The sequence below is a fragment of the Notolabrus celidotus genome, chromosome 2, assembly GCF_009762535.1.
Source record: "Notolabrus celidotus isolate fNotCel1 chromosome 2, fNotCel1.pri, whole genome shotgun sequence".
Lineage (NCBI taxonomy): Eukaryota > Metazoa > Chordata > Actinopteri > Labriformes > Labridae > Notolabrus > Notolabrus celidotus.
Window position 1 is genome coordinate 24,663,747 of NC_048273.1, and position 22,956 is coordinate 24,686,702.

Consider the following 22,956-nt stretch of genomic DNA (forward strand, 5'->3'; position numbering starts at 1 on the left):
TCATAAACTTGGGAACAGATTTGTATATTGTTTACACGGTTTTGAAAACACGCTTTCTTTTTATTTTGAGCACAAGGAATGGATCACTGCCACAGCGAGTGCAGTGCAGTTAGTCTGGATCGAAGGGTACATTACATTCTGTATGAAAGCTGTGAACAGTCCAATGGAAAACACAATCCAAGCAAATCTGTGCACATGAAACACATCTGTGGGGACTGATAATTAGGGATGAAAGGTATTTTTATGAGACAATACTGATAACTGATAACTGATACCTGCTCCTATTGGCAGATGCACACATTATGTATTTTAGAACATGTTTATCTGTCAAACCCAGCATACTCACCGGACAAATGTAAGACGTTTTGGAAGAGGAGTCTATCAACAGACATGTAAAATGATGCTCCTAAATGACAGCAGATCAAATCCAAAACAATTACTGTCTAGTGTTCAACATAAATTATGTCACAATGTAAAGAATAATGCAGCTTGATACTGCAAAAAGACTCAACAGCATGATATCGGCATTAAACCGATAACTGATATAGGTTGGGATCCACTACACGCACAGAGACAGAAGAAGAAAGTGTCCTTGGTGTTCAGTTTCTGTATTTGTCAGCACGTTGTCGGATACTTTGCCTCCGCCGTCAGCTCAGCATCTTCTGATACATTCAGTCTTCAAAATGTTTAAGGAGAAAGAGACAGTATTTGATACTTTGTCCCGTATGGAGATAGTTGGCACTGTGCACAAACATCTCAAAGCTCTTGACCCCCTGTGATTTGGACGTATGACCTCCAAAGCCAAGAGTGAAGATCTGTTTCTCTTTATGTGTTTTACATTTTTGGGCTGTTTTTCAGTCATCAAGTTACATAAATGGTGTTTATTTGTATTGTTTTGAGGTCATTTCTCTCTCTTTTCGGCATTTTTTTTTATTTTTGAAATGTCTTAAAAGCAGTAAGTTGTAGTTTTACTTTTCCTTGTAATAGTTCTGATGTTTTTTGGTGTTTTTGAATTATTTTGCAGTCATCTGGATGTTACTTTCATCTTTTTGCAACTGTAAGAAGAGTTCCTCAGTCTTCTGATACATTTCTTCATGTCATCTATTCAAAGTTGTTTTGTATCTGTGCTCTTTTCCTCTGTTTTCTTATACTCATTGTGCATTCATTTGTTGCTGTTTGGCATTTGTTTATGGTTGTTCTTCAGTGTCTCTTTGTTTGCATCCTCATGCAGTACATTTGTCTCACTTAAAGGTTGTTTTAAACTTGTTTGTTGATCTTTTTGCATCTTTGAGGTAGCTTTGCATGCATCTGTGGTTGATTGCATCTGCTTTGGGTTCGTTGCTGTCTCTCTGAGGTAGTTTTAATTTTCTTTTAGCTCATTTGGTGTTTCCTGATTGTTGTTTTGAGTGTCTTTGTGGTACTTTGACGACAACTTCTGGTCAATTTTTGATGATGCAGAATTATTAAGAGCTGCTGTCAGTTGAAATGTTTAATGTAAGTATTTCATTCACTTTGCAAATCAAATAGATGGAGGCTTAGTCTTGTCTTAAGCTTTTCTTGACAGTGGATCTGTGGTTGATCTGATAGCACAAGTCCACTCTCACTCCTCTACACATGCTCCAAAAATTACAACAACTAACACAAAATTTACACAACTAACTATCAGAGAAATCCCCAAAGCAGAGAAACTCTCCTGTTCTGAATGAAACTTATTAATTACTGTATTTGAGTGAATTGTACCTGTAGCTTCAGCTGACTGGGCAGATTTTAGTATTTGGTTTACCTCAGTATGAACAGATCAGGACTTCCCTGCCTTTGACTGGGCTCTGTAACTTTCTGAAAAAAAATGTTAAGTATGTGTTTACATGAGGCCCCAGTGTGTCTGTGTGAAACAGGCCGACTCAGTTTTCAAAAACTCACCCTCTCCTTCTAACTTGTCCGGGTTTCGGCTCCACACTATCTGCCTCATGTCCTGCCTGATCTGGAAGGTTCTCCTCTCAGGTCGCTGGGACTTCTTCTGGTAGAAGACGGTCATCACGGTTCCCATCTCCAGGCTGTGGAGGATGCGAGGACCGGCCTCTGTCCAGTCCAGCATCCTGGAGGCTGTGACAGGACCAGCAGACCCTGCTGCACCAGCGGCAGTGGCCTCCTCTGCACAGCCATTGATGCAGCCACTGAACCTGGCTGCACACATCCTCACTGCATAGCTGAAAGGAGACTGTGCAGAAATCTGTCCTGGTTTCTGGGTCTCTGTACTCACTGAACGCACCAGTTATCCAACATGCTCACAGCTGAGGAAATGTCAAACTGTGCCACTCAGGGTTTAAGTGCCACTCTTATCAAACCAATTTCATATTAAACACACACTAGAAGACAACACTCTTAGCAGAGTTACAGAAAAGTCTGAGATGTGAATTATCCTCTGGTCCTCTGGAGGGGGAGTAGATCCCTGTGTTATCCTTTCCAGATGCTTCTGGCAGCTCACCAGCAAAATCCACCCGGAGTGAGCTCTCATCACCGCTGGACTCAGGTTTCCACCCTCCTGCTAGTCCACGACAGCAAAAGGCAGCACAGTCCGGCTTTAAATCCGGCTTGGACAGTCGCCGAGTCGTCTCCTGCTGCTGCTCCTCCAAGTTCAGAGAAATTAAGTGATTGAAAGGGGCTAGATACGCCGGGTTATGTAATACCGACAAGGACAAATAGTATCCCGAGGTGGGCGCTTCACGGCGGCGGAGAGGGGGACTTGCACCGGCGGACGTTCTGTGGCGGATTCACGGAAACCGAGAGACGCGCGGACTGTGGAGCGCGGAGCTGCAGCGGCGAGAACCGTGTGCGCTCCCATCCGCCGAAACATTCTGCTCTCCGGTCACACACTCCTCCTCCTCCTCCTCCTCCTCCTACCCGAGCACATTACACCGCCGACAGGATGCATTATTATCGTACAGAGGCGTGCGGGGTTGTGGTGGAGACTGCCCCAGTTTCTCCGCTCCCTCTCTCTCTCCCTCCCTCTCTCTCTCCCTCCCTCTCTCTCTTTCACTCTGTGCCTGTGCGCCCCCCCCCTACTCCAACGCCAGAAGTCTTGAGAGGAAATTAAGGCTAGTAGACCGGAAAAGATTGATAAGATTTTTTTTTCTTCCTCTCCGTGCTGTGGTGTATCTGAGGGAGGATGAGGAGGGTGGAGGCAGAGTGGCAGCAGTGGAGAGAGAGACAAGGACATGAGGCAGAGAGCAGAGCGACCTCAGCTGGTCTCCAGGAGAGCTGCTCCAGAGGAAAGCAGAGTTTTTTTTCTCTCTGGAGCAGAAACACCTCTTGAACTGTGCTGGTGTTGAGTCAGGTCAGGAGGTGAAGTGGGGTTCAGGCTGCAGAGGTCACTGACATGTGAGGCAGTCATCACCTGCAGCAGTAAATCCTTCCTTTAAACTGCACTGAGGACTCACTGAGGAGGCAGAGTTTCCTTCCTTGTTTTCTGAAGTTATATATAACCAGATAACCAGAACATCCAAAGATGGTTTAAATAACCTTATTAATGACAAGATATAAAAACATTTAGAAAATATAGTATTTCAAGATCCTAATTTTTTAACTATGCCGTTTTTCAGGGCCAGATATTCACTTTACCACAGATAGTGCGATTGTTATCTTCAGATAGCAGTACAAACTGAAGTTGTAGGTGCTACAAAACAGATTAGACATTTTCTGATAAAGTTATTTTCCAGCGTTTGACTTGGTCATATTTTTATTCTGAAGTTATCTCTGAACATTTGACTTTGGCGCCCCCTGTGGACAAAGTAGTACATCTCTTTGCTGATCTTGTCCTGTACATGTGTAAATCATGTTTTCTGCCAAAAAAGATTACAAAAAGGCTGTTTCTTCAGAGGGCAGAAAATCATCTCGTCTGACACCTACCCCCTCACAATCGTCTTGGACATTAAAAAAATATAACATAGAAATTGTCAGTCATATTTGTAGGTCATAAAGAGGCATCACTGTTAATACCAATCTGTTTCACAACCAGCTGAAAACTCCTCGCAGGAGCTTTAATCTAGTTGTCATGATTAATTTTGACCTGGGAACAAGCAGTTTGACTAAGTTTTTAAAAAGCCAACATTAAATTGATTTCACATGTTTAGATTGTATAGTAATATATTACGTTTAAAGCCCACAACTGCTTTTAGTAATAACAATAATGATAATAGAACCTTTACTTTGGGTTTTTTACTTTGTTTACATGCTCAAAATTGTACTCTTTAACAGTCAAGTTCAACTGGTATGAATTATCTAAATTATTATTTAGATGTATCTTAATAAGTTTAGATGTATTATTTATAATTAAAAATATTTTTTGTTTTGAGTTTGGTTCAAAAAGATGAATGATTTCTAGATGTCGAAGATGACAGACAGCTTTAATTCATTTGTTTTGACAAATTAAATATTCAAAATCACAAATATGAATTACCCCCTTACACCTTGTTGTACTGTTGCAGGCCTTTCTTTGTCTTGTACCTGCATTTGATTATATTTTGTCGATTCTACTTTTACTCAACTCGACTTCTTTCTCCAGTCCTGGTGATAAATAGAAGTGTTCATCATAAACAGATTCAATTCTGTGCACCAGCAGAGCGTCACATCTGCTAATAGGCTGTGAAATCAAAAACTTAGGCTGGAGGCTCAGAGTGTGAGATTCACCTCGGGGGCTGACCACCTCAGAGAGACACTGATGACATCACAGCCTCTCCGTGTCTAATCAGTGCCATATGTGAGATTTTCTACTACCACTGGTCAGCAGGCAGCCAATCAGAGGCCACAGAAACACGTCTCACATGTCCTGCAGCAGAGAGTTGGAGAGATATCAGCCTCTGTACCTGATAAATGCTCCACTCTGTTCACCAGCATGTCTCAAAGTGTGTCTGCTTTTTAAATATGTGTGACAAAAACAGCTGATAACTGCAGTTTTAAGCATAACAAAGATCCTGTGGATATTTAACAATGAGACTAAACAGTTCTAGATAAATCAGAGTGAAGAGAAAGAAAAATGCAAACATTGAACTCTTGCAATTTTGTGACGTAAAGCGCCGGTAACGAGTCAATTCTTTAGATTAGGTTGGTTCCTGCATTGCAAAACAACTCAGTTTGTCAATTTTAATTCCTATTTCTTTATTAACTGTGGAAGAGGTAATTTACTGAAACTGTACATAAAATTAGAAATATTTGTACTACTTTCTTCATTATACATGTTTTGGAAGATTAAGCTACAAAAACCTGCATTTCCTGACCCAACATTTACTAATAGTTATAATCAAGTTCTGATTTAAAGTCTATTTACTAACCAGGGAATAACTGAGCAATAACTATGTCAAAGGGAGGACACAACATGGCCACCAGTTGTTGATAAAATCTCCTGAAAAACTAAATATGAATAGATTGTATTTGCTACACTTCTCTCCAGTTAAGTCTAAGTTTAAGTGTGCTTTCTAAAACTCATTAAAAAAAAAGAGAGAGAGCAAACACAAGGCCTGTATACTAGTTTTCTATACGTCCACATCGCTCTGATGACATACGGATCAAGACTGACTCTCATCAGTTCAAATAGTCTGGCAGTGTCTTACTTAAAACCAGAGTTCCCAGCAGATTTTAGTTCACTGAAATCGTGTCTATACATAAGCTTTGAACATCTGTGTGTAAACCTCAAGAGGATGGCGTTAACAATGTTATCACAACAAACATATTTTCCCATAAGGCACTTTGACAGAGTGAGGTTAAAAAGACAAGGAGAGGAACAGCTCAAATCTGAATAATATTTAGTTGGCCAAGAGAAAGTTGCTGTTGTTGGAACTTCCTTGCCTAATCTCTGTGACCAGGCTGTGGAGTTTCTCTGTAAGCGCCACCTGGTGGGAGAGAATGGCACAGAGAGGGACAGAGTCTTACATAACATGACAAAGGTATAGTTTGAGGGATTCAGCTGCACTGAGTGCAGGTTTGAATTCAGATGATGTGCTGTGTGTATGTGTGCGTAACTCACTGTGTATGAGTCAGGCTCCTGCAGCCTCTTGTGTCGAGGGTGCAGAGTCTGGAGGGAGCTCTGGACCTTTGCTCTAGTTTCTGCAGCGCTGCACAGAGGGTGTGTGACCTAGAAAGGGTGGGAGACACATTCATGAAGAGTAAACTCGTGCATAGAGGAGTCCTGCAGTCTTTTCCTCCTTTGCACTGTGCAATGTTTGAACACAGTTATCAGATCTGTCTATTTAGGAGTGTTCCTTGATGAAACTCATGTTTTTGCTGTTGTTCTAAAAACACATCATCAAAACTTACACTAAACTGTTGCTGAATGTTTCTTCTGAATGAAAAACAGAACCTTCTGGCCCTTTGAAACTCAAATAAGGACATTGATATCGTCTGTTTTTAGATCAATGATTGCTTTTAACCAGGTACAGCACTATGTATATGCAGATTGAATATGATACCCACAATACCATCATAAAACTCCCACAGATCATCATTGATCTTGCTTCTTATAGATGTAGTTTGTGGAGTACACACAGAGTAACTGAATAAAACTGCAGACATTATAGATGTGAAACATAGTAAATCTACTGAAAACGAAAGAAGTCCATCCTCACCTGTCCCTTGATAAACACCTCCTGACGTAGACAGGTGACCTGAGCTGGAGTGAAGGAGGTAGAAGAGCTTTTGCATCCCAAAGGATAACAGCTCAGAGGGACTCCCGCCTCTGGAGGAGTCTCCGCAGCCAGACTCACCAGGTCCAGGAACGGATGACCTGCAGAGGTTCAAATAAAACATGGATGTGAAGCCAAAAAACAAATACGCTTGTTGGACCTGCATGGATAAGGAGAAAATCTTCTTACCTTCAGCGTCTATCAACCTGTAGACAGCTTTCCTCCCCGGGACAGTGCTCTTCTCTGGGTCCTCACTGATCTTCATTCTGGGCGTCCCTCTCACCTCCACCAGCTAACACACATAAAACATGACTTCATGCATATCTTAAAACAGTAAAAGAACACATTGAGGGTGTTTCAATATTTGTACTGAGCACATTACCTTATACACACATCCCAGGGAGGGCTGTTTTGTGCAGGTGACTAGATGTGTTCCAACACCGACCACACTGATCTCATTCTCCTGAAACAGTCATACACAATGAACAATCAGAGGGGAAACTAAGACTAGCTTAAAGGCACTAAAGTTGATGGGCGGTAAAAGAGCTTCTCGTTGGTGACAGTTTTAAATTACCTTATTGTTGAGCTCTGCCATGCTTTCCTCTGAGATGTTATTGGTCCCAACAATGATCAATGAATCAAAGGCAGCGATGGAGAAACTGCAGAGAAGATGTGAACATGAGCAACCTGCCGGTTTGAAACATTTATCCTTGATGTAAGGTTTAAAAGACAAAGTGATGCACACATACAGCATGGCACCTCACTCACTGCTCGCTGCAGAGTCTGAAGACACGGTGGACGTCTATCGACTGCCTGCAGAGGTCCCCACTGTCGAGACGGACTCCCACAGGCCTGTAGCCGAGTTCACACAGAGCCAGGGCCACGGCACAGAAGTTCAACAGGCCGCTGCTGGAATCAGACACAGAGACACATTTCACCACACTAAATTTGCCCTTCAGGATTTTAATTATTTCTTTCTGCATCCACATGTGATGATGGTAAAACAGACAGGTCAATCCTGACCAGATTTAACTGTGTGCACAAGTGACTCCTACTGGTCAGATTAATTTAGAGCAGCAGACTGCAGACAGTGGCTGAAGAACTGTCTCTTGAACTAGAAGCAGTAAAAACAAAGGATGCACCATACAGTCTATGGGATGCACACAGTCTGTTATCACTAAAGCTACTTGCATTCAAATTATTACTCACTTAAAAGTAAAATTATACCCTTGATGAATGAAATCAGCTTTCATAAAAAACTTCTACATGTCATAAGATCTTTAGTTACCACTTAACACTGTAGCTGTCAACCACAGGGAGGAAGTTTTGAGGGTAAGCAATGGCGTAGGATAAAAAGGCAGCCAGCTCTCCCTCATTGATCTTCCCTGGCTGTGCTTTGAGGAGCTCGCACACGCGACTCAACCAGCCCTTTGTCAGTGAAATTATGTCAACTGGATCAGGGTCCCCGTTCACTGCTACAAGAGTCTGAGAGGGGACAACAAAACAACACTGTGTTAAAACTGGTGGTTAAGTATAAAAGCAGAGCAATAACATCTAAGGTATTTGGGTTTTCACATTCCTGACTAACTGCACACAGTAAATGTCAAAATTAAGTTCCAGACACTTAGTATTTCGTCTGAAAATTGACCCGAGATGAACTCCCACCTTTTGTAGACAGAGAGCTGAATACGTATAAAAATCAGTGTTGTTCTTTAAGGGGGACTGACTGAGAGACACATACTCACTTGAGGCCAGACCTCCTCCAGGGAGGTAAAAGATGTGACATATGAGTGCGCCATGGTCCCCGCGACAGGGATCCCAAACAGGAAACCAGCCTGAACGTTACTGGTGAGATCAAACCCTAAGGGGACAGATTGAAGAGTCAGTCTGTGGGTGTGATGACTTTATAAAGAGGCGGATAGAGGTCACGCTCAGCCTGAGGAAAAATACCTGATTTAGTTCATTTGGGGGATTTAGAAAACAGTGTTTTTACATTTCCTTCCTAAACTTGTAGTTTTGCATGTTTCTTATTTGTTAAAGACATCAAGTGTGACTATGTGAACCATAGTTGGGCTTCCCTTGGTTTGAATGCCAACCCCTTTGTGTTTTTCGTTCTCTGCTCTCAGTCTAATTTTGTTTGCACTTTTGTTTAAAAGTGATTAAGCAGAGCTACTTCTGGTTCACAAAACCACATATGCATTTGAAAAAGGTGCAGAAAACAGACCTATAGTAGCCGGAGGACACAACTGTTTCAAAATGCCATGCACAACACTCACCTCCAATATATGTGTATCGTGAGGCAGTGAGGCCTCCATCTGGTCCCTGAGCCCTCCTGAGGCCCATCTCAAGCAGCTTCCTCCTGGGGCCGGCTGCCAGGCGGAAGCGGGCAGCATTACTGCACACCAGACTGAAGGGAGAGACAGAACAGAAACAGACTGTCTTATATCTTATTCTGGAACCAAATGTTAGAACAATGTTATAAAATGGACAGTTGGGTTTAAAGCAGTGACAGGCCAAGGTAAAATCTGACTATAGGGTCGACATGGCTGCACAGTTTTGTCCTTTGGTGGCCTCAAGAACAACAGTGGAGCTCAATTTGTTTATGTGTACACCAAACTTCGGATTAATCTAAAACAATGTATCATGTTTTAGACAGTATATTGGATGCTTGGCTGCTTTTGAAACACTAATACAGGTTGGTTAGTCAAAAAGGTCTGCCATGTTTAAAACCATCAACCGTTGGTATTTAACATAACTTTTGAGCATGACTACTCAACAGAGCACTATGAAGAAGATGGACAGGTGTCCTTTTTTACCACTCCAACAGGGGCTTTTAGGAGGTAAAATATGTCCCCACAACTTAAATCAGACACTGGTCCCTGCAATGGAAAACACTAAAAAGTTGTAGTGAAAACGTATAATGTATAGAACATTTAGTGCAGTCATGCAGCATTGCTCCCTAGTCCTGGTCAAAGTTTGCAATGAATCACTGTTGTTATAAGTAAAAGTCTCCATGCACACTTTTAGGAACACTATTCAAAGCTTCCTTTTGTCTGTGTCGGTGTGTGAGGGTTGTTACCTGGCGTAGTTGACCAGACACAGTAAACTGGTCTCCAGAAGCTGAACCACAGCCAGCGGTCCTGACACCTCCATCAGAGGAACCTGCAGACATGTGGCACAAGTTAGTCCCACTGACCGCCTGCATGCAGACTACAGCTAAGGAGCCTAGCCACTTGGCAAACAGCGCCCACCTGTCAGCCACATCATTCACAAATAAGCCACTAATTGTGCCTCAATTTTTACCTAATAATTACTTAATCTGCAGAACTCCTAGCTGACCTCTGTTTCAACATCTGCACAGTTGTCACAAACAAATAAATTAGTTATAGAGACCAGAACCGTTTTTGTATCATGCTGTAAACATGTTTGTTTCTGCTGAAAAGTGAGCTTTTTATCTAACATAGACCCTGATGGGGATCCATTAGCATCTGTGGGAAGCCTCGAGTGGACACTTGAGGAACTGCAGTGTTTTGCCCTTTCCCATTGGCTTTATTTTCAACGTCAGCTGCTTGATGCAGGGCAGACCCTGCATGTGACTGTTGACCTTCACCCTGAAGCCCCAATGCTCACCCTGGCAAACACCACAGTGCCCTCTGGAACAGAGCGTAGTGTGACGCCCGAGCAGTCCAGCTCCCGCAGGAACTTGAAGAAGGCGGGGTCAGTGGTTGGGGGCAGCACAGAGCGCAGGAACTCAACATCTGGATCCAGAGAAACACAACATGAACACAACAGCTGTAAAAATGTCAGTGAGACCAACAACAGAGGGCACCCCTCATGTTACAACACATGTGCTATTACACAAGCAGCACATGTTCTCCATGTGCCCCTCCCATTGCAGGTCCTGGGTCAACACACACACACACACACACACACACACACACACACACACACACACACACACACACACACACACACACACACACACACACACACAATCACAAGAAGAGAAAGAGTTAAATCTAATAAATCTGTAGAGGTAATCTAATCTAATCTTCCAGCAGGCTTCAATGATGTGACTGTGACAAAGTTTAGACTGAATCATGTTTGAGTGTGGCCATGAAAGCTTCCTGAATGCAGTGGTGGAAAGCAACTCAATACTTGTTGAGGAGTTAAAATTCCCTTACATAAGGAGAAGTACTGATTTAACATGTAAATTCCTCATAAAGAAAATGATTACACATACTAGAGTATGAATACAGTGGAAAGATGACTCATTAGATATATCTGAAACATTAAAATATACACTACTAATGACACTGATGCTATGGTGACTAAATGAGTATTTTAGTGTTGAAGTTGTCTGGTCTACAGCTAGGTTTCACTACACTTACATTCCATGGTTTGGATTTCCAGCTACAGTTACTCCTCAGATTTTATACACATGACATGACTGCTAACTGAACCATGAATCAGTGCTTTGACAACCCTCAGTACTGTATACATTTGTTAAAATTAGCTCCAGTTCCACCAGCTACAACCAGCATGTGCTGGAATAATTCCTATACTAATGTTTTAATGAACCTTTGGGAAGAGGGTAATTCTCTTTTAATTCATAAAAAAATAACCTTTTCCAATAAACCTCTTGTACTTTGTAATAGGCTATATCAGGGGGAATATTGATCTGGTATTATACAATATCGATCTGACAAACAAGTTTTGCTTTTCATATTGAAATTCGGCATGCATTAAAATATAATGCAAATCCACTATTGAGACACAATTGAACACAGGATGGGAACAGGCTTCAAAACTTAGTTACACAGCTCTAACAGCTTTTTAAACTCTCGGTCATATATTGAAAATACTTGTGGAAATAACAGCTATTTCATAGTTTAGTTATTCCCTTGAGATCTTTATGCACTTGAATCAGAGGCTCTTACAAAAGCTGACGAGTGACCGCCTGCAGCTACATGCACACAGTATAAGCGTTTGAATGAACTTCCCTGATGACAGTGTGTGCCACGTTTCTTTACATACTTTCATTGCAACACAGAGGAGATTACAGATAAATCTTGTGTGCTAAAGTTTACAGCTAAACGGCAAAGGTTTACTGAAGTGCTCCGCGCGCACACATTGAGACCCTCACACCTTCAAGTATTGCGCAACCAAACTGTTATGCGTAAAATGACTCGCAAGGGTGAGGGATGCAAAGTCATGCCGACTTGATAAAAAATAGCATTGTGATTTATTTAATTTAATTTGGTGTTTTGCTGCTTTGTAGATGGTAATACGTTGTGAAGTTTGAGATGGTTTCCTCACCTTCGTCAGTGAAGCGAAAGCTGCGCAGGAACAGCAGACAGTCGTGCAGCCCTGCGAACAGCGAGAAGCCACCGCCGAACGGGTTGTCCCTGAAGAAGAGCTCGAAGACAGCGGGCTCCTGATGTCGGCCAGCCCGCCAGTACGCGTACGCCATGGTGAACTGGTACAGGTCCGTGAGCAACGGAGGGACCCGCTCCCGGATGGATCGCTCCATAACCTCGCATGTGTTGCTGATCGGCGCTGCCATGCTGTCAAAGCCCTGGCTCCAGGTTTACTGATGCTGAGATCTCTGGGACTTGCAGTTCTCAGAAGCCCACGTTGACTCCCTCACCTACTGAGGCAACAACAGAGCAGCGTTTCTTCAAATACCCCACAGGCAGGGCAAGGCACGATGAGCTGTGAAAACTCACTGTTCCAGTTTCAGGTGGCGTCATCCAGTGAGCATTTAATGAGATGACTCAATAGATTGTATTATTTATTGGGCAGCAGACACTTTCAAAAATTATCACCTTTCTCTGTTATGGTCATCCATGAGGCCCTGTCTTCAAATAGGATCAGTGGTGCAAAAATACTCAAAAACTATCACTGTAAAATGTACAAACACAAGCCCTGCAATCAAAACATGATTCAGTACATGCACAAACATTTTTCAGCTGGCTATGAAACAGACTGAAATTAATAGCGAATGTGACCATCAGCACTGAGATAGAGTATATCGAAATAGTGTTTCTCATGCCTGAAAAAAAATAAACCTCTAGAAGAAACTCTATTTACTTATTTCTGTATTTATTTTGAATCTCCGTCTGTTTTACAGAGTTATTTGTTTATTTCCGTGTATTGTTTGTATTTAGTTGGTTTGATGTATCAGGGTTTGGATTTTTAATGATATTCTGTTTATGTTAAGAAGTTAGTTGTATGAAAAATGCAATACAGATAAAGTCTGATTGATTCATATTCTCCACAGCAAAGTCTCTGGATAGGTGATACATATGACTGTTCAAAGACAGCATCTAAGATATTTATCCAACAACACTTCATGTAAAGGACAAGATCAGCAAAGACATGAGATGCACCACTTTGTCCACAGAGGGCGCCAAAATCAACACTAACGAAAGTTCCTCACAGGAGATTCAATAGAAGAGGCATATTTACTAATTAAATGTCCCTTTGGCAATTCCAGCATAACCACTTAATGTCCTTAAATGCAACTTAACAAACAAGAAAAAAATATTCATATAATCTCATTTTATTTCATTTGAAATCTTCTGTGTACAATCCGTATAAGATCATTTCTGCAAAGTTTGATTTGTTTCTCTTCCACACATTTGAGTTACAAACTGTTTTCTTTCTTTGTTAAAACACAAGCTGTTTTATATTTTTACTTCCTTTTCAATCACAGCCTAATTTATTATAATATATTAACTTTGTATGATGTTCTATTTGTGAAGCATGTGCCATGTAACTACTCTCCTTCCTTATGCAAGTTTGCTTAATTACCTCCCTGAGATAACTACAGTTTTGTAGTTATCTGATGTACATGTGAATGGATGATATCATCAAACATGCATACACACCTGCATGACTATGACACTGTGGTAGATTTCAGCATCTTAGACTCAGACTCAAAGTGGGTCATGGTGATAAATTTATCAGACTTGGGGATGATATTCAAGAGAGTGTAGAGGGGAAGATCCCTGACCTCCATACCCAGTTACAAACTGTTCATCTTTTGGACTGTTTCCTGGTGTCTGCTTTCTCCTACCACTCCAGAACCACAAATATAATCAAGCAGACAGGGCTTGGCTTGAAGTCTTATAATAACTGCTATAATCAATATAATTGAATGCTCAGGAGGCTTCAAACTTTAACAGCCATATTGCAACCTTTAGTAGTTATCTTTTCCTACTGCAGGTATTTCAGAATCAAAAGGTATACCTCTAAGCAGCTTTATCATTACCCCAGCTCTCCCTGCTGTCCACCACTGTTCTCTACAGCGGGGAGACATCCTGCAAGCTCATTGCTAAGTTTGTGCTTCTGTTCTCCCCAGATAATATGCGTGGGTTCTCCTGATTGACCCTGCTCTGAATCATAAACAAAAAACGGGCTGAGTTCAATGGCCAGCGCCGACCTGACCAGGCCGACACTCCCTCCCTGCTCTGAGCAGGGGTGGTAAACTCGTCCTGTGACAGGATGCATGTACAGAGCTTCTGGGCGGAACGGGAACGTTAGCTTTTCTGCCCCGCCGCAATATGACAGAAGATCCTGATCTGGACTCTGCAGCAAGTGTGTGAAGACCACAGGACGGTCATCGCAGCGCAGGAAGTTCCTCTCCCTGCCACACAGAGACAAGAAGGGGAAGTCCTCGTAACGACCACTCTGATTTGAACGCAGCCGACTGAAGAAGAAGACCAGGAACTTTTTATCTGGTGAAAAATAAGCAGAGATGTTAAAATGTTTAAACAGTAATCATGTGATGACAAAGCTCCACACAATTGCTAGTATAGTGAATCAGGATACGAAAACATCCAACGCATCAGCAGCCATTTCACAAGATAATCTGCAATGTGTGTAACCTATTTTACAAGCAATTAAATAAATCCAGGTCTACTTTGAGAATACCATAATATCCCCAACTTAATTCATGACCTTGAGACCCTTGCTTTTCTTTCTGTTTTCCTGCATACCCTCAACAAACGCCATTAAAAACTTAAACCAATGATGGGTTGGAAGCTGAAAGTCACATTTGTAAAGTCAAAAAGACTTCAGATATAAATATTATTCAGACAATATTCATTATGATTTCAGTTTGATTGCATGGAGCATATTCCCCAAAACTCCAAGATAAATTGACATTTTGACATTAAAGGATAATTGATCCATAATGCATTAATTACTGCATGCAATTAAATGGGACTAACGGTAGTGTGTTTCAGATACCCACAAACAAGTCACTCCTGCAAAGGGTTTTATTTATACAAAGCATGTTTGTTTGTCTCATGAGAAAATGTATGGGTGCATTACGGTACAATAACTTGCTGCTACACTACTTCAGTTGTGTTTGTTCATTTTTACCTTTGAAGCAGGTAACAAAGTTCTTCACTTTGGTGTCATCGAGGAAAAGCTGCAAGCCAAACACACACCAACATGTCATAACAGGATAATCTAAAGTCAATCACATTTAAATGTTGTGTCAGGTCAGTATGCATTCTCACTTGTCCTTGGTGGTCGATGTAGTAAAAGTATTCTCGGATACGTGGTTCGGGGCTCTGGCCCTGGATGTATGAAGCGGTGGTTCTGAATGCTGTGCAGTCGGAGGGCAGGCTGCGAAGAGCGGTCAGAGCTCTGCAGCTGAGAGCCGCAGTCCGGAGGAACAGCATGGCCGAAGAGGAGCACAGAACTGTGTTAAATGTTCCGGAATACACATGAACACACAGAGGACAACTAATGTGAGTCTATTTTGTATGTCGAATTCACTGAACAGACGCTAGTTTCGACCTCATGTTTTTGTTTACATCAGGGCAGAGTGCGACCCGGAAGAAGTTAACTGTTATTTGTCATATTTGAGCTGCTGCCGCCTGATGGACGCTGGTGGTATTTCTGCTGTATAAGAATTAGGATAAGCTCTATTCGCAGGGGTGTCAAACATGCGGCCCGCGGGTCAAAACCGGCCCGCCAGAGGTTCCAATCCGGCCCGCAGAACGACTTTGCAAAGTGAAAATTTACAGAGAAGACAATGCAATTTTGAAATAAAAGTAACTACTATTTCAAATTTGTCCTCTGGAGGTCGCATAAAATCAAAGTGCTGATGGAGCACACCTGAATGGCGCTTTTTTTTCCTGGACTTTTTTTCTCAAAGTAAGGAAATAGATGACTTGCTGTTTGCATAATCCAGTTGAGATTCATAAAGACTTGTTCGAGCACTATAAGATGATCAACTAACTAATAACACTAGCACTACACCTCTGCATACAAACTGTTACTGTTGGAGCTGAGGGGTCCAAAATAGTCAACTTTAGCTTCATTATTATAATCTATCTGCTCTTTTGCTGTAAACATTACACTCTGTGTCAGGTGAATGGGTAACCTGTGTGTTTGGTGTGTTAGCAGCAGGTTTCAGAGCTTAAAGAAAAAAATATTCTGCCCACTATGAGACACATCATTGCAAAAAATACAACAACTGTTTTTGTAGAAAGATAGTTCATTAAGTGTGAACATTTTCATGTACTTGTATTTTTTTGCACTACAACAAAGGGAAAAATTTAGAGTTGTCATTATTTATAGGTTATTATGTTTAATTTTACTGGTCCGGCCCACTTCAGATCAACTTGTGCTGTATGTGGCCCCTGAACTGAAATTAGTTTGACGCCCCTGCTCTATTGCCATGTTTTACACATAGCAGAATTGTATTCACCAGGAAATATTATAGCTCATAATGAACAGGAAAATGAAAGTCACTGATCTGCAGTGCAGCTTGCATCCTTGAGTTTAATAAATATATCTCATGATGGATGTTACACTGTGGTGGACTATTTCTCATAGAGTTGTGTTATGTGCTGACCATTTGAATTGTCAACTTAAAATGACTCCCAAGATTACAGAACATACATTATTTCTTGCAAGTTATACGTCTTTCCTATAAACTTGTGTCTTGTGAGAGATTAATTGTGATTTTATGGAATACTTTTCGTTGATTTTTTCAATGTTATTTTTTTTAATAGTTTGTCACCTGGCAGCAGTGGTGGACAAAGAACACACCTTCATTACTTAAGTCAAAGTATAGATACTCCAGGTCAAGTATTACTCCAATACAAGTAAAAGTTGCTCTGTCAAATTATTACTTGAGTTAAAGTACTGAAGTACCTGATTTTAAAAATACTTAAGTATTCAAAGTACTTCTTAAAATATCTCAAAACATTGTATTTTCAAACTACATAAGTGCAGTCAAGAATACATAGGAGAACATTCTGTTACATCATGTTTATCCAGAAACCATTACTTGAAATCTCTAAAAACTATACCATGGAATAAAAACAGAAACTAAGTTTCTCCAAGCACAGACAACTTAGTTTGAAATGTTCATCTGGAATGAAAAAAAATGTCATGTAGCTCAACACGCTTTCTCAGGTTGGACAGTGAATGTTTAAATGTTTGTGCAGAGTGGGAAACAGGGTGAACATTTCAAACGATACGTATCATTCTTCATTTCAAAAACCTCTAACATGTGCTGAAGATATGACCATGGGTGCTCAGGTGGAGAATTATAACCATCATTACCACCTCTAAATGAACTGCCTGATCTGAGTGAAATTTACTCTGTGTTTGCTCCACGTTCAACCCTGGAGACGAACGATATACAGGTACGACAAGCAGAACTACACAAACACATTTGACTGTCTTAGGGATCAGATTTCAGAAAAGAGAAGGAGATTCATGAGCTGACTTCAAAGCAAAAATAGTGAGTAACTAGAGCACTGATAGAAATGTAGTGAAGTACAAGGACAATAATTGTCTTCTGGATGTAGTGGAGTAAAAGTATCCCCCCCAAAAAATACTCAAGTAAAGTACAGATACTCAAAAAATGTACTTAAGTACAGTACTCAAGTAAATTTACTCTTACTGTCCACCACTGCTTGGCAGCAACTGTTTATGACAGACATAGTGAATTAATCAGTGTATACTGACAAACAGAAAGTAAAATAGAAATAAGAAATGGTTGTTAATAAAACAAATGTATTCATTGAATAAAACAGAGAAAAGGCATGAAATACTAAATATGAAGGAAAAAAACCACGTTTTATTTTGCATGTTCTGTCACTGTGTTATAGCTGACTGCATATGTCGCAGGCCTTGAAAATAGACAAGTGCTATAAAAATTGTCCACAGCCTACATACTGTATAATAACTTGGAAAATGTAGTAATCTCCCAGCAGAGAGCAATATTGTTGAGTGAGTACAACATGGCTCTTCAGGGCGCTGAATGTAAATGTCTTGGCTGATAAAAGAAGTACATAAACAACAACATTCCTCTCACACAGCAACAGACAGACAAACAGACAAGCCACAGAGGCCAACACCCCCTAATTCAAGACGAGTATGAACAGAGGCTTCTTTGGCCTCACTGATGGGACTGACAACACAAAGCGGCTGATTCAGATGAGCTAGTGATGATTTGATCTTCATCCAAAAGCAAAAACCATTCAGAGACGAATGAAGCTCCAGCTGTGACCCACATCTACCTGTTCTGAACCTGTATGCGTCTCTTCCGCCTTCCTCCTCCCCCTCCTCCTCCTCCTCCTCCTTCAGGTTGGGTGGAGCCGCTTTTACCTGGACTGTGAAACACAGCAGAGAAGAGTAATTCAAGAATTCAAATATGGCAGTATAGCTGGACTTTATCGTATTTTATCGAATAATAATTAAGGTAAGTTCATTTCTGACTGTGAACTATCGAAGTAGTACTGCGCATGATATGCTCAAGCCAGGTTTTTGGCTTGAGTTAGCAGCTTTCACCTGCTAACACAGTTCTCGCTCTGTTATTACTCAAACGACTTCTCCACTTTAAAGTTTATTAACACGAAGTTCATGAAACCAACCCGTTGAAACTTGTATTTGTGGTTTATTTGTCGGTATCAGTCTTAAAAGCTGATAACGCAAACATACTGAACTTTAAGGTTTCTTTTAACGTTCTGACGTAATCGTACGTCAACGTCAGTTTCCTTACAGAACCCCTCGTTTCCTTTTTGTTTTAGAAATAAATGTTACAAAGTCTTTAAACGCACAATAAACTTCGTATGAGATCTATTTCAGGTCGTAGAGTTAGACAGTTTTTATATTAATTGTTCAAAGGTCATTTTAGTGTCTAATGTGACGTTAGGTGACGTTATGAGCCAGCCGCCCCGTTCAAACCGGGGACACCGGGAGAGGAACGGAGACCACCGAAACTACCGGGACTCACACGATGACAGGCGGTCATCACCGGAGGACAGGTGCGTCACATAGACTGTATATTATATTCTATGGTGTGCCAACAAAGAATACAAAATTAAATAATTAATTTAAAATTTTCTAGGTTAAATTTCTTTTTTCTTCATTTTTGTAACCTACCACCGTAAATTAGACTATTATATCTATTTTTTAACAACTAGCCACTGAATAGATTATGTCTCAGTTTCAATATTGGCATTGGAGTTTGACCATTTGTAGTAGGAATATGAAGAATTACCATTAATGAAGAAAATAAACAGAATTACAATAACATATTTTATAATAATAATAATGATAATAATAATAATAATGATAATGATAATGATAATGATAATAATAAATTTATTTATATAGAACCTTTTAAAAACTGGTTTACAAAGGGCTTTACAGAGTGCAAGACATAGTGAGAGAAAAAAAAACAAAAGCACATGACAATGGTTTAAGAGAACTAAAATGAGTTGAGTAAAAGACAATAATAAAAAACATGCAGAAATTAAAAAGTCAGTGATGAGTTAAGAAGTAAAAGCACAATTTAAAAAAAGTGTTTTTAAAGGAGATTTAAAAGAGGACAAGGATCAATTCTAAAATCCACAGGCAACCAGTATTAGATACTGTGACACACAATTATACTGAATGTTGATAAAGTTAATCGCTACAGCAGTACTAAACATTTTCTGCATCAGTACAAAATAAGCTTGAAATAGTTGTTGAAAACTTCCCCAGTTTCATGCATCTCTACTTCTGTTCCAGGTCCTCCTCTCGACCCCCGTACTACCCCAGAGAAAATGACGCCCCTCCAAAACATCATGCTCGGGACGTCCCTCGAGTGGAGCACCATGACTCCAAATGCACAAACGTTTGCTCCAGGAGAGGTGAGTCTGGGTCAGAGTGAAAGAATCTGGGTCAAATCAAATGAAATCTCTCTGAGGAGGAGCCACAGCGTCACAGTTTCAGTCACGCTTCAGCTCAGTTCTTCCTGCTATGATTACTGGACAGACTGGTTCTCTTGTGTTTTCAGGGCTCTCTGTAGAGCAACATGGCCCTTTGATAAATGGGCTAATGTTAATGACTAATCACGTGCCTCTAGACATTCAATATACCTAGTTTAACAAAAGTTAGTCCTCTGTGCAGGTGGTAAGATGGAATTATTTGGTGTCCAAACAGAAAAAGAACAAATTTGATAATCAAGTAATTATTTGAGACATTTTTCAGACACACATGCCAAAAAAAGTAAAGCTCCCTCCCATCAGATCCCAGGATTTCTTACTGTTTTCAGTTCCATGTCATTGCTGTTGTTATATGTTTGGGTTTTGAACTGTTGGTTAGACAGAACATTTGAAAACATAACCTTGTGCTCTGGGAACTTGTGATAAGCAGCTCTTTTGGACACTTTGTGAATCTAAATGAATGAACTGTTGTGATTGCACAACATTTTCTTTAGCCCTGTGTCTCAAAATCAAACATGACACTGTTCGATTAGTCTAACTCGGACAAGCTGAAAGAGAGATTCCATGGTGCCCTTTCGAAATTAAGAGGTACATTTTGTTTGGATCTGAATTCTGACCACATATCAAAAGTGTAGTCCAGTCATGCTTCCTCTCAACAAGAACCGTTTTTTTCCAGACTTGAATCCTAACGAAGGACCTTATTCCTCGCTTGCTTCATGTCTTGCTCTCTGTAGGCATCGTGCTGATCTGTGCCATTCTGACAAACGCCCTGGTCCTGATCTGCGTGATTGCAGCTCACATGGTGTCATCAGGCCTGTCCGCCATGGGTGGGCTAGGCGGCTTTGACATCAACTCCAACTTCAACCTGCAGGGCACGGAGCTGCAGAAAGCACGAGAACTGGACGCGCAATACAGCCAGATGAGAGCACCGGGCCTCTATGGAGGCATCCCTTTCAGCCTGACATTCGGCGTCCTCTCGTTGCTGTTTGTGGTCGCAGGAACTAAACCACCCTACCTGATGTCCCGGAAGCTTTTGTACGGAGCTCTGGTGTTCCAGGCAGTGGGTGCAGTGGCGTACGTGGTAGCTGTGGGGCTCTACTTGCACTTCATCATTGGGGTCAATGCCACTGATGTGTGTCAGCATCGTGAGAGGCTATACGCACGCAGCGGCTACACGTGGATGAACTGTGACGTAAGCGGGGCAGATGCAGCTGTGGCTCTGTTCGGGCTCATCACGGCCGTCCTTTATGCTGTTGGCACCGTTCTCACCGTGCAGACCATCAGAGGGGTGAAGCGCTACCATCAGGAGCGAAAACGCAGGGAGGCCGAGAAGCAGCAAGCCAGAGCCAACCCTCAGAGAGCCCCACTGAGGGCTGAAACCACCTCTGTGTGAGGGGTCAGAGGAGGAGGAATCAGAGCCTGTATCACAAGAACATGAGTGGGTTAACCAGCGGTCTGACCTGACTCAGGTCGTTGGTATCATGAAGCTGACCCACTTTAACCAGAGATAAAAAAAAACATGAACATAATGACACCCAGCTAACATGCTCTGGAGTTTACAATAGTGTGAATATTAAGTGATCACGTCAAGTTTGGCTTCTGCAATAACTAGGATCAAAACAGGAAGCCCTTTGTTTTAATACACAAATGATTTGTTTGCATGTTCTGGGATTACCAAGCAATACTGGAACTGTTGGACTTGGCCAGAATACCTCCAAGGTCCTCGGGACAGAATCTGTACTAATCAGAAGCTCCAACATCCTCAACCTGCACCTTTTGATGCAGAGTAGCAGGGGCTCCACTCTTGAGTTCCCAGGGGTGTGTGAACAGGCATGTCACACTGGTAGGAGACCCTGAAACGAGCCATGACACCCTGGAGGAATAACATGTCTCATCTTGCCTTTGTATGCTCAAGGATTCCCCAGATGTGTGCATGTAAAGTTTAGAAAGTGCTCACTCATCGTAAGCTAATACTCTATTGGTTCTGTGTTTGCATCTCCACTATGCTACACAAACTGTTTTCCTGCATCGACCAAAGCTTGCTCGGATGGGATTTTTTTACTACTTGAGCTATAAGCTGACCAAAATCTTGTCCCTTGTCCTCTGATTGCTCCACATGCAGAGTCTCTTTATAGAGGTAAGAACAAAAACATCAACAAAGATACCTTTCTTTTTCTTACAACCGTGAGCCCAGGCTGTGTGAAGAACAGGACAGACCTCACCAACAACTCAGTGAATGATGGTTAAGCTGCCTTTTTTAATCACTATCATGTTAGACTTTTGCTCCCTCAACTCAGGAGAATACACCGAGTATTTAAGCTCATGGTTTATGCCCATGTCACATTAAACACTCCACTTTTGTTTGTGATGATGTCGCTCTGCACTAGCTTTGATTTTCTGTGATTGTACTCCTTAAAGCTTGAGTAGTAAACTGAACCAGCTTCAGCTTTAGTCATCAGGATCATCAGTGCTATGCCAGAATGAAGTTCAAGACCTGTAGTTTATATTGAAGTGAATGTTTGTGTGTTTGATTTTGACTTTTAAAAATATGTTTTTATATCAAAGTTTGACTTTTAATGCAAAAATGTTGAAACTGAATCTGTACAACAAATCATCTACTCAAATTAAACCTCCATCTGTGTGATTTTACTCAAGACTTTTCTGTTTCTTCTGATAAATCAGCCTGCAGGGGGCGCTAGAGCTCTGTTCTCCCCCTGCTCCGTCCTGCTGTTTGTGTCCACTCTCTGTCCCCTCCAGAGGCTTCTTGCCAGCCATGACATCACTGCTGTGTGTCCCCTCTGTGCTGTCACACAAAGGGCCCCACACACACAAAGGACACAGCAGTGATGTAACTGTGGGACCGTTCAGTCAAGACTCAATTAGTGACAAAAGAAATCCTACGGAGTGAGGTAATTACCCAAGTTCTAATTTTACCAAAGAAAAACAAGGCCGGGATTGTATCGCTACTGCACAAACAAGGCAACGTGACAAGTGGAAGAGCGGAGCGCAAAGTTAATGTTGTGTAATCCTGAAAC

General features: G+C 41.4%; 4 protein-coding genes and 1 long non-coding RNA gene across 7 annotated transcripts in view; 1 reads left to right on the forward strand and 4 right to left on the reverse strand.

Moving 5' to 3' along the window:
• Positions 1-3,188, reverse strand: part of LOC117825498 (1-phosphatidylinositol 4,5-bisphosphate phosphodiesterase gamma-1-like) — a 32,617-nt gene extending 29,429 nt beyond the window's left edge. Inside the window, exon 1 of one of the 2 annotated variants that reach the window (XM_034701377.1) lies at positions 1,921-2,194. In XM_034701377.1, the coding sequence (XP_034557268.1) occupies positions 1,921-2,194 (274 nt within the window). Of the gene's footprint in view, positions 1-1,920 lie in introns of both variants that reach the window. The other variant, XM_034701371.1, reaches the window with a different exon arrangement.
• A 1,196-nt stretch (positions 3,189-4,384) lies between these two features.
• On the reverse strand, positions 4,385-15,562 carry naprt (nicotinate phosphoribosyltransferase). The gene is made up of 15 exons (XM_034701392.1): positions 15,206-15,562; positions 15,066-15,114; positions 11,994-14,416; positions 10,305-10,432; positions 9,754-9,836; positions 8,951-9,081; positions 8,420-8,535; positions 7,963-8,159; positions 7,443-7,583; positions 7,249-7,333; positions 7,057-7,137; positions 6,864-6,966; positions 6,618-6,775; positions 6,020-6,127; positions 4,385-5,885 (listed from the first exon to the last, which is right to left on the reverse strand). Exons 3-15 carry the CDS (start codon positions 12,238-12,240, stop codon positions 5,799-5,801), a joined length of 1,665 nt encoding a protein of 554 aa, XP_034557283.1. The 5' UTR covers positions 12,241-14,416; positions 15,066-15,114; positions 15,206-15,562; the 3' UTR covers positions 4,385-5,798.
• c2h8orf82 (chromosome 2 C8orf82 homolog) lies at positions 13,947-15,370 on the reverse strand. The gene is made up of 3 exons (XM_034706407.1): positions 15,206-15,370; positions 15,066-15,114; positions 13,947-14,416 (listed from the first exon to the last, which is right to left on the reverse strand). The coding sequence occupies exons 1-3, from the start codon at positions 15,368-15,370 to the stop codon at positions 13,947-13,949; spliced, it is 684 nt and encodes a 227-aa protein (XP_034562298.1).
• A 2,203-nt stretch (positions 15,563-17,765) lies between the features above and the next one.
• LOC117806240 lies at positions 17,766-18,893 on the reverse strand. The gene is made up of 2 exons (XR_004629631.1): positions 18,584-18,893; positions 17,766-18,322 (listed from the first exon to the last, which is right to left on the reverse strand). It is a non-coding gene; the product is annotated as an uncharacterized LOC117806240 (long non-coding RNA).
• On the forward strand, positions 18,139-22,570 carry si:ch211-191a24.4 (uncharacterized protein LOC100150331 homolog). Of its 2 annotated transcripts, none has more exons than XM_034675057.1 (4): positions 18,139-18,411; positions 18,847-18,976; positions 19,725-19,846; positions 20,656-22,570. In XM_034675057.1, the coding sequence occupies exons 2-4, from the start codon at positions 18,873-18,875 to the stop codon at positions 21,312-21,314; spliced, it is 885 nt and encodes a 294-aa protein (XP_034530948.1). In that variant the 5' UTR covers positions 18,139-18,411; positions 18,847-18,872; the 3' UTR covers positions 21,315-22,570. The 2 variants fall into 2 exon arrangements, with proteins under 2 accessions (XP_034530948.1, XP_034530939.1); XM_034675048.1 differs by having other exon boundaries at positions 18,142-18,411; positions 18,865-18,976.
• Positions 22,571-22,956: the final 386 nt, after the last annotated feature.